The sequence below is a fragment of the Rhagoletis zephyria genome, unplaced genomic scaffold (genome assembly GCF_001687245.7).
Source record: "Rhagoletis zephyria isolate East Lansing unplaced genomic scaffold, Rhagoletis_zephyria_1.1 Rzeph_scaffold_00217, whole genome shotgun sequence".
In the NCBI taxonomy this organism is placed as follows: domain Eukaryota; kingdom Metazoa; phylum Arthropoda; class Insecta; order Diptera; family Tephritidae; genus Rhagoletis; species Rhagoletis zephyria.
In genome coordinates this window covers 282790-294787 of record NW_016157301.1, presented here as the reverse complement: position 1 = coordinate 294787, position 11998 = coordinate 282790, and the positions used below count along the sequence as shown (strand labels likewise).

Below are 11998 nucleotides of genomic sequence, written 5' to 3'. Positions count from 1 at the left end.
ATCATTTGGCATAAAATGAACCAAAATAAATAAGATTTAGATAGAGGTGAAAAAAGGGATAAAAAGGAAATACAACTGAAGAGTGTGCGATGTTATATTGTGGTGTTATGCTTCATATGTTATGTTATTTATTCTTATGTTATGTTATGCCAAGTACTAAGCTAAACTCCCCTCCACTTAACCCATTCCAANATCATTTGGCATAAAATGAACCAAAATAAATAAGATTTAGATAGAGGTGAAAAAAGGGATAAAAAGGAAATACAACTGAAGAGTGTGCGATGTTATATTGTGGTGTGTTATGCTTCATATGTTATGTTATTTATTCTTATGTTATGGTTATGTTATGTTATGCCAAGTACTAAGCTAAACTCCCCTCCACTTAACCCATTCCAACTAATGTTATTTTAGCTCATTCAACTTACATAAACTATCCTTAATTTTATCGGTTGAATTTCAACCGCTGGGCGAACACTAGTATATATAAATATATATATATATACTTTCACGAATCTAAAATTTTATTAAGAAATTTTTTTAAACTTTTTGGGTATGCATTTTTGTAGCCTATTTAATTTTATTATAATAATGTGGAAGTTTGAATTAAAAGTCAACGGTAGTAGGCTACACGTAAACTTGAATAGGTTGCAAAACTGCATACCCAAAAAGTTTCTAAAAATTCTGCATTTTCGTGAACTTTGCGTAAAGTTTTATTGCCTTATTCATAAAAAATAAAAAAGGTATATAAACTGAAAAATGTATGAAAATGTAATTTTATGAAGCTCTTTAAACCTACTTTATTTTTTATGAATAAGGCCATTAAACTTTAACTTATTTTGTTTATGTTATGCAACAGACTACACGCAATTTCAGTTTATTTTAAGTGATGGACAAAATTGAATGATAGTAATCCATATATGCAAAGAAAATTGGGTTGCCAATGGAAGAAAAAATTTAAGAAGTGTGTGTTTTTAATAAGTATTCGATACTACGAGTACTTTGCAAAGTATCGAGTAAAATCACCAAATAAGGTATCGAGTATTAAAGTACTCATTTTTATACCCTCAGTATCGATACTTACTCAATATCGATAGTATCGTTCGAACCCTAGGTATGTAGGTATTCGTATGCATGCGCGTTGAAGATGTTTGTGCTATAGCTTGGTATCGCAGTTCAAACGTCGCTTTCTTTCTTTTATCCACTTTACTGTACTATATCTTCCTTTTTACTCATGTAACATTTTCAGTTTTAAAAATTTCACTCTCCATTTTTGCGATACCGCCGCGTAAGAAGTTTAACTTCAAATATTTCGTTGGGCACACTAAAGTACATACATATGTATGTGTTGGTAGGTACCTTTTACCATAAGCGCTCCGAGCATTCCGATCCACAATATTATTTTGTGAAAAATAAGCGCTGAAGAGTTTTAGTGTAAATTATTGTTTTTATTTTTAGTCGAACATAATTGCATTATGTCAGCCTTTTTTAATGTTTTCTAATATTTTACCATTCATAAGCAACCAAGTATCTTGAAAATCAGGAGAAATTTTTCATAAAGGACTTTCACCACGAAAAATGTACAACAACAAAAACTGTTTCTACTGGAAAATACCCATAAATAGGCAAAGTAATTACGAATTTAATGCGAGTAACGCTAAGAAAATAACTTTTAACGTTAACGCTAAGAAAATTACATAATTATTTCGGGGGGAAAAAAGTTAAATTTAGCAGGCCTATGTTTTTAACATTTTATGCTATTCGAAGTTTAGTTTCGCGTTTGTTCAGACTAACAATTTTGCAAGCAAGGGGAAATTGTCAGCTCAAAGTGGCAGATCTCTTGGAGGGGAAGCTGCAAATTCTTGCTGAAAAAAATTTTGCAGCACTAATTTGCAAGCAGGATTATGGAATGTAATGGAAAATATTTGAATAAGCAAATGCGTTGAATTTAAAAATGTATAAACTTAAGGTATTCGCGAATGAAAAAAGTAAGTAAATATTTACTTATTCAATTAATTTAGTTAATTCCGATAATTTAAAAGGTACTCGGCTGAAAAAACTATATTCGTAATTGGAATACAGTCGCAATCATAGTCGATATAGCAAACCCGACAGTTTCTACGGCTAAGGAATTGAAACATATGTATAATAGGCCTTGTTTTTGTTGACCGAACGAATTTCAAACAAAAAATTTTATAAATATTCTTTATAATTGAAATGCAACCATGGACACTAGCTGCCGATGACACTTCCCGGATCCTGCAAAATCGAGTTCCCGCAGTAATATGTAAGGTACTCTATTTGAGAGAGAACTTTTTTAAATCTCTGAAATTTGAGTTATGGATTATTATTGCTGGACTTTTCGACGAACAAACCTAATGCAAAACCGTGAATTGAATATCAGAGCAAAGCCTAATCGATGGTTTAGTATACATATCTGAAACTTTCTGCTAGAGGGAAGGGATTTTCCACATTTTCAACAGCTATGCAACTAAGTGTTTTAAAAATGGGCATAACTTGCAAATGGCCACATCCCTTCTCCCATTGAGGTACTTAAAGAATGGAAAATAGTAATATTTTTTTCCTAAAAAACCGTAGCCGAATCACTTAAAAGTTAGGTATTAGCAATTAACTGATCTGGTCTAGTATTTTTTTAAATGGGCACGACAAATTCCATTAAAACAAAAAATATTAAATTACTTTTCTTTAATTCGAAATTACATTCACAGTACATATGTACTTACATAAATAAGATTAACATAAAAAAGTAACATATTCACCTGTCGACTCATTTAGCTAAATTCTAAATAGTAGTATTTCAAGTTTTTAATAGTTTTCAATTGTGATACTTTACTAATGCCGGGCTGTTATACGTTGTATAATGCGCGACTGGAGCAGAGTAATGTGAAACAGGTGCAGCATAGTGAGACGGAGTGGCATAGTGCGCTACCGGACTGGAATAGGGAGCAACTGGAGCCACAGCAACAGCTTTCACAAGCGGTTCACGGTTCACCACAGCATTGAAACCGTTCACAGGATCAGAAGTATATTGAACAGTACGTTTGTATCCATCGGAGTCGATGAGTGAGTATTCACCGCGCACAACATCGCCGTCACGTTCCTCCACTTGGGTCTTTGAGTCACCGGTCAGCTTATCGTCAACACCATAAGAGAACTTGTATTGTGGGTGATGGTCGTATTCCTCTGATTTAACAATAAACTTTTGGGCTACAGCTATAGGCGCAGCGGCAGGTGAGGCATGATAAACGGGCGCAATGGGTGCGTATCCGGCGTTGGTTAATGCAACGAAAACGAGTGCAAAGACAATCTGCAAAGAAAGAAAAAATTGGGCTTAATATTTAGTACTGACAAACAATTAGAGCAGGTTTTTATAATCCAACGCGAGAAATCAATAAACCTTGAATGCCATTTTTGGAATCGTGTTGGATAAATTGTTAAATAAAATTTAAATTTAGTTCTTTGTCGCAGCGAACGCAAGAAGTGAATGATACAAAATATTCGGTAGCAGACTCTTTTATACTGAACACCTGTTGAATCAATGAGAGGTAAATTTCATTGTGTACTTGGTGCGTAATTAATTAAATATGAATACGGATATGGATACGAACATGCATGTGTAATGATACACTTATGATTGTTCCCTTGACATATCCAATTACGTAGTTTATGTTAAAAGCCCTCAAAACTGATACAAAAGTTACTAGCTTCAATGTCATTTCTTTCTCCGGATTTTAGGTCAAAGTTGGGAACGAACATTAAGCGCTGGTTATACTTGCACTGTGCTGCAGCGCATAACATAAGTACATATCGAATTTGTTTATTGAGCTTTGAATACAAGCGATTATCCGATGAAGCGCATGACAGCGAAGTCTGGAGAATTTGGATTTTTCGCTCTGTGACATATTGCTCCCATTATTCTGTTCCAGTCCCCATCAGATTAACAGGAATTACTGAGAAGTCGTTCTTGTACATACATTGGGGCATATTTATAGTCGAAAGAAAGTCGATTATAAAATTAGTTGACACCGTTTCATTGAAAATTATGACAAAAAAGCAGCAACTAACTTTAGTGTCGACTTCCTTTAGGCTATGAATACGCATTCTTCAGTTCTGTGTTCTTAACTAAATCCTGGAGTACTGGAACAGACTAGCTGATTACACTGAACAGCTGATTCTGGGATATTATGCGCTCTATGCCGAGTATAATTACACCACTGCTTCACATGCGCTGCTTCTCTATGCCAGCCCCGTGGGGGAAATCTCTGGTTCTGAATTGGTGCGCTTCTAGTAAATTTAGACCCACTACTAGTTCGTAATAAATCTCTTTTGCATGCAAACAACTGGCGAATTTAAGACGGCGATGTCATAGGCGTTGGATATTGTCCCCCACTGCATTACATTTTCTATAGTTCAGAACCAGTCCTAAATTCCAAATTTCAATCTGAAATCAAATTTATTTGATTGATTTTAAGAAATTTACGTTTACATACCTTTGGCTGTAGCTGAATTTGCAGGGTGCTGGCTGTTGTTGGTTAGATTCCAGAAGGTCCCAAAATGTTAACATGTTGACACAAATTTTAGTTTTGTTATACCAAACTATCCAAAAAGTATCTGCGAAGTGCAGACTGAAATCGTATTTGAACGAAAAACCCACAAAGCAAAAGTCTATTTAAAGTAAACAAGCCCCCGCTGCATCCCTTTTTCGGTAGTTCCGAACCAGTCCTAGAATCTAGTTCGTTCTGCATCCCTTTTTCTATAGTGATACCAAGGTCCACAAAATTGTATACCTGTTCCAAGTTATGAGTTGCGTTCGATAACAAAATTAGCCAACACCAGCCAACAATCAAAATCAAGAGAGTAAGCGAAAATTCTCTCCCAAAAAGATGAAAAAGCAAAAAAGTAAACGAACAGGAAATTAGCCATTACTTCCAAGAACCGGAAGAAGAAGACACACCAGCTGTTTTATTTGTAAACAAACTGAAATTCATGTTGCCTCCATAGAAAAAGGAAAGTGAACGTTCAATGTTCGCCATTAACATTTCTAGAAGTAAAAACTAGTTGGCGCTATCATAAAGTCACAAAGCAGGCAGCCAAAAAGCATATAAATACCAAAACTCGGAAAATGCTATTTTGTTTGTTTACAAAAATTGCAACCATATGTTTTGTGATCATATGTTTTCGTGTTGGATAATTTTTGCTGACTAAAATTTTGCCAGTACAAAATGAACGCTTCTCTTGCATCAAAATGAACGCTTGCTCTCTCAATTTTTGTGTGTTGGATAATTTTTTGTCGTTATCGAAAGCCATCCAATAAAAATTTGGAAAAACTATTAGAAATTTTTGACTTGTCGAACGCACCTATGGTTATCTATTGTATAAGAAAGTGGCTGAACAGCTCTTTGCGAGAAGTGCATTACTTTATATTTTTCCAGATTTAGAGTNAGACTTATAAACTTTCATATCATCTGCGCACATTAAAATTTTTGAAAATTTGATATCTGTAGAAATATCGTTTATAAAAAGCAAGAACAGAATCGGGCCTAGGTGGCTACCTTGCGGGACTCCTGAAGTAACATCAATGACGTCAGAAATAGTATTTTTAAACATAACCCTTTGTGATCTATCGTATGAAGAGATCCAACGTAGAAAATTAGGCTGAAGACCAAAAAGATCAAGTCTATAGATAAGCAACTAGTGACATACTTTGTCAAATGCTTTACTGAAGTCGGTATATATAACATCCACATTTTTGTTTTCACTAAACGCGATAAAGGTTGTGAACTGTAGTAAATTTGGTGAAGTTGATTTGCCTTTGCAAAACCCATGTTGACAGTATGAAATGGTAGAGGAGATAGAATGCGTCAACTGATTTGTAATAATTGCTTCTAATAATTTAGGAATTGCAGAGAGCTTAGCTATGCCCCGATAGTTCTCCACCGAGGACCTGCTATCCCTTTTATGTAGCCGGGTTATGAACGATTCCTTCCATACGGTTGGAAAGATGCCTTCTTTAAGAGACAAATTAAATAAGGCTTTTAACGGCTCATACAGCCAGTTTCACGAGATTCATTTAAGTTAGATTTTCGAAATTTTGGCTTCACCAATCTATTTTAATTTGNAAGGTTCTTTGCTTTCACCGCTTTCTGTTTTTGTTTGCACATGTAAATCAGCTGATCGTTTGACACTTTTCATGAACTTACACGAAAAAAACTCCGGACTAAATCCTGTAACTTCTGACTATGAACAGTTGCTCAGTTACTCTCTAAAATGTGTTCCCACTTACAGGTTTTATGTCAATAGGAACGACTTCCTGTAAGTTCTGACTAAATCCTGTAAACCGGACTGCTATTGGAACAGACTTATAAACTTTCATATCATCTGCGCACATTAAAATTTTTGAAAATTTGATATCTGTAGAAATATCGTTTATAAAAAGCAAGAACAGAATCGGGCCTAGGTGGCTACCTTGCGGGACTCCTGAAGTAACATCAATGACGTCAGAAATAGTATTTTTAAACATAACCCTTTGTGATCTATCGTATGAAGAGATCCAACGTAGAAAATTAGGCTGAAGACCAAAAAGATCAAGTCTATAGATAAGCAACTAGTGACATACTTTGTCAAATGCTTTACTGAAGTCGGTATATATAACATCCACATTTTTGTTTTCACTAAACGCGATAAAGGTTGTGAACTGTAGTAAATTTGGTGAAGTTGATTTGCCTTTGCAAAACCCATGTTGACAGTATGAAATGGTAGAGGAGATAGAATGCGTCAACTGATTTGTAATAATTGCTTCTAATAATTTAGGAATTGCAGAGAGCTTAGCTATGCCCCGATAGTTCTCCACCGAGGACCTGCTATCCCTTTTATGTAGCCGGGTTATGAACGATTCCTTCCATACGGTTGGAAAGATGCCTTCTTTAAGAGACAAATTAAATAAGGCTTTTAACGGCTCATACAGCCAGTTTCACGAGATTCATTTAAGTTAGATTTTCGAAATTTTGGCTTCACCAATCTATTTTAATTTGTTTTTAATTTTGATTTAAGTGACCTATGCTCTTCATTTAAATAAAAATTAAGTCTGAATAACCACACTCAGAGGTGTTACACGTTTAATCACCTGGTCATTGTGTATCTGGCTCATTCCACGGTGACGGGTGTGACATTTTAACTTACATTTTAAGGTGTAATTCTTAAACTATAATAGCAAATTTTTAAAAACGATTGTTATATGTTAGGTTTTAGCAGTGGGCACAATGCCTAAAAATAAGAATAAAAAAAAATGTAATCCAAACGATTTATACCTACTTTAGTCACTGTGACGGGTGTGACGAGTGCGCAAACCAAATTTGCTACTACTTGCTTGTATCAGAGTTGTTCTGCTAATTACGTCTAGTTAAATATACATTTTCAACATTTATGCCGAAGTTTCTTACCTCTATGTGAAATTATAGATTATATGCTCCAAATTCAACTGTGACGGGCGTGACTTAATTTTGTGATGGGTGTGACAAGTTGAACATGAATGAATAAATACGCATTTTTATACAATTAAACTAACTTTATTTCTCAAAAATTCAAACCTTACAAACACAGAAAAGATTCTGTCACCTAGGGGCGGGATAATCCTTGGTCGTACTCTCCATCTCCACTGTCTGAGTAGACGTCATTATAAAGTACTTTATTTTTAAATAGTACTACATTTCTCATAAGGCCGCTACCTGTCAAACCATATGAGATACTGTTTTTATACCGAGGCAAGTGAAGTAATGGCTTTTTTGCATCTGCGGTATCAAAGCTAAGTTTGCCCATCGATCGAGCAACATCTCTTTGTGCTTAGCTATATCATCGATGCTCGCAAACATATATGTGATACATTTCGGATTAGCAGATAAATAGTTGTAGCAGTCCCTCACAGTGTTGCCATTTTAGCCGTTTTCCGGCTAGATTTAGCCGGTTGCGATAGCAAACAGCCGGAGAAATTTCGGTTTAGCCGGCAGCCGATTTGTTAGCCGTTTTGTAGAAAAAAATTACGCGTTTTTAGCCGATCTTGCTATTTGCCTTGTTTTCTTATAATTCAAATATATACCCTGCAGGGAGTGACGTTAGCTTATACCTAACTTTAGTCTGTTTACGCGAACACTAGCGCTAACTATTAACTGTGTATTTTGTTCGAAAAAAGCTAACTACTTTTGTGGGGCGATGGCCGCAAAAAAGTCAGACCTGGATACCACTGCATTACATGTCAACTAACTTGTAACTAACTACTTTTGGACATAAAATATCAATAAGAAAAACAAAATATTTTTTTGTTTTTTTACTTTTTTATTTACTTATTTATTTACTTTATTTTATTACATTTCATATTTGTTTACATATTCTGCTCTGGGTGGCCCCATATTCGAACACCGTCAGACATAACTTCAAAATGATAGTATAAAATTTCGATCTTCCTTTTATTTGTCCTGAATATGAAAAAGAATCTGCGAAGTTCAGAAAAAAAGTGTATTGAAAGTAATTTTTGTATGAGGATATTTAATAGAAACTTGTAAAGAAAACCAACTCCCGATTGCGTCTGCATGACTCCTGCACGACTTTACAATTCACTTTAAGTTGGTTTTGTCATAGCTAATTAAAAGTGAGGTATTAATCGAAATCTCGCCAAAAAGCTAACTATAAGTTGGTTAGTTTTAACAATTGATAATTTTTCACTGCAGGGTATGTTTCCATTTCTGACTAAGCTATCCAAAATCTGTTAGAAATGGCTGCTAAGCCTAGCGGAGAACATTTTCATGTCAGGCAGGGTTAAATAGAGTATTCTAAATTGTAGCGAAATTTGAAAGAATTCCTAAAGATCTCATCCGATTTTTTTTCCGAATTTTCTAAATTAAAATAAACTGTGCACACTTCGATTCTTTTATGAAATTTCGGAAGAAAATCGGTAAAGCAATGAAAATAATGCTGCTATGCGAAGATTTTCTTGCGGAATTTTCTTTATTTTTCGTACAGAAATTTCTTTATGAGTTAGTGTCAACCACTTCATATAATTTTCTTTGAAGATTGGTAAAAAAATCGTTACAGAAATGAGATACTCCTAACGACTTCGTTAAGATTTCGGGAACTTTGGTTTGCAGGGTATTTAAATTCCAAAAACCGAGCAGAACAAATTTCTATGTAAAGCAAAACTCTGGGAGGACAATAGGTTTGTTCGTCGAAAATCCAGCGAGAACTATCACTCAAAATATCATATAGTAAGAAAAAATTCTTCCAAAATCTCTGTGAAGTAGAAAAACTTGCAAATTTCCAGTAATTTGAAAGTTTCTCTGCCACGGTTGCATTTCAAACATAAGACATTTGTAAAGAATTTTTGTAATTCTTTCAGAGAGGCAAAAAACAGGATCTACATGTCTATTGCTTATTAGTCCGACTTTCTTCAACATACGTTCCAATTTATTTGTAGTAGTAACTGTCGGGGTTCCTATACCGACTCTGGTTGAGATTGTATTCGGTTTACGAATACAGTTTTTTTTCAGCCAAGTACCTTTCAAATCATTGGAATTAACTAAATTAATTAAGTAAACAAGTATTTACTTACATTTTTCATTTTAAAATCGATCTAGTTTGTAAATTTTTAAATTTAACAAACTTGTTTATTCAAATTGTCGTCGACAAAAAATCCAACCATGTGCCACAATCATATGTTTTTACTAATTGCAAAATTTTTTCCAGCTTGAACTTGCAACTTCTGTCCAAGAAATAGTATTTCTACTTGTGATTTATTTAAATAAAACATGTAAAGTTTAGTTGAAACAGTTTAGCCGTTTTTAGCCGGTATTTTTTGCCAATTTAGCCGGTTGTTCCAAAAAGTTCTGGCAACACTGGTCCCTAACCGAGTTTATTAAAACTTGATTGCAGTCCAAAGTTGGCGCTTCACTATTGCTCCTAACCCATCCACGGCTCCTTTGCCATGACTCGTTGTAAAGAACTCCCAGTCCATTTTAATTCCCCAATCTTCCACACTGTAATTCACACTTGACATTATGTAGCGGTTTTTGAACTGGGCAGTACATCCATCAGAAAACACAGTAATTTTTTGTAGAGCAGAATATTTAGATTTCAAATTACCAACGATCTTTTTTAAAAATAGCCACACTGAAAACTTGTGGTTGATTTCGTTACTAATGACGACATAAGAACTTACATTTTGCGCTTTATTAAACCATGCGCAGCATGTAAAAAGAGTGACTTGTGGATGCCGCCAGTGAGCACTTTGAACTTCATCTTGTGAGATAATAGTAAAATTTTCTGCAAAATCAATTTGTATAACGCCTTCTGTGTCTGATGATTCTAGTTTCTTTTTCTCGAAAAAAAGTGATTGTTCTTTCTTTACAAAGCAATGGAATTTGAATTTGTATTTTTGTCTATTAATTTCACGTATGAGATTCTTTTTCGTACCTTTAATTTTTTGAATTTGTAGCCAACCATCTGGCGATTTTGCCCACTGCTTCCACTGCGTTTGAGCATTTAAATCTGCAAATTTACAATATCAGACATATTTAAGCACGAATCACAGTCCCCAGTCATACATTTAACACTATTTACATTACAACATATTTCTTCCAATAGCCGAGAGGAAGATTTGACAGAGGAATTCAAAGTATCTTCCAAAGCATCGACCAGAAAACCAAAATTTGCATGGTAAATACAAACACATACATTGTTCGGCATTTTAGACTGAAATCTTACATGACACGGCTTTAATTCGTAAAATTTACTCTTCTGTATTTTAACTTCTGGATGTTTTTGTTTGAAGAGCTCAAACACTTCAGAGACAGTCATAACTAAATGTCTTTTAGCAATCGTGGTTATGGTGTTTTCGGCGTTTTTAATACGAAGTACATCTTTTCGATTAGGTGTTTGTCGGCTAACTTCATCCGATTGATAAAACGATATAACGTTGAACATCATTTTCGGGTAGAGTATCGGATCATTTGCTTAGAGTCGACAGTGACTTTTTATTGATGAGTTGCGGCGGCATAATCTCTTTAACCAACTCCAAAACAACAGCCTGGCGTTTGTTGGGGCTTGTAGGTAAAGCTCTATTGGTTTTGTTCACAGCTTTTCTCAGAGTTTGCTTGCACTTGTATGTGCCTAGAGCAGAAATATTCTCACTTACTTTCTTTACTTCCTTTTTTTTATCCCTGCTTCGAGGCTGCCGGTTTCGATCACCTTCCCGCTTCTCCGCTAATTTCTGTTTGTTGTTAAATATAACTTCTTTCATTTTCTGCCTTCGTGCTTTGTCCCTCTTCTTTTCACTTTCCAAAAATATTTTTAATTTTTCTGGGTCACTTTTCAAGGTTTCTCTACTCTTCCTCTTTCTTGAAGCAGTGTCCATCCTGAAGAAATGAATTTCAAAAACCTGTAGACGCCTAAATTTGAAAAGAACATTATAAAAATAGTTACACAATTAATTTTGATTGTGATGGATGTGACATGTGACGGGCGTGACTAATATAATCCTTTCTTTTTCGCGAAAATAACAGTATAAAAACACTGAAAAGAATTTCGCACATATTCGCCGCTGTCAAAGTGTTACTTTCGTAAGCTTTTTTACACTGTCCAAGATATGTTTTCCTTCCAAAAATAACTATTTTGTGTATTTTGTGACGGGCGTGACATTAAAATATGCTTTGTTTCAATATATAATAAAATATTTAGTACTTGCCCGAAAAACTTGGAAATTACACTGTTATAATGCTGACGAATTGTTCTCTCCATTGACCATTTAAACAATGCAAAAAAGACAATAGACTACGAAAATCACTCTTGTCAATTTTGAAGAAAATTAACCTCTCATTTGAGTTTATAAATGGTATAACATAAAGTATAAATAAATAATATAAAAAAAAACTTTTTAATATACAACGCTTTTATAAATGGACTAAAAAGTAGAAAATAATATTTCTCAGTCCCATAG

The 11998-nt window shown here is 34.5% G+C and overlaps 2 protein-coding genes across 2 annotated transcripts in view; both read right to left on the bottom strand.

The window, feature by feature from the left end:
• LOC108358158 (paraplegin-like) overlaps nucleotides 1-11998 on the bottom strand; it is a 275868-nt gene that overhangs the window by 35655 nt on the left and 228215 nt on the right. The window lies entirely within an intron of this gene.
• LOC108358161 (larval cuticle protein A2B-like) lies at nucleotides 2781-3496 on the bottom strand. Its single transcript, XM_017609338.1, has 2 exons — nucleotides 3416-3496; nucleotides 2781-3325 (listed from the first exon to the last, which is right to left on the bottom strand). Exons 1-2 carry the CDS (start codon nucleotides 3425-3427, stop codon nucleotides 2834-2836), a joined length of 504 nt encoding a protein of 167 aa, XP_017464827.1. The 5' UTR covers nucleotides 3428-3496; the 3' UTR covers nucleotides 2781-2833.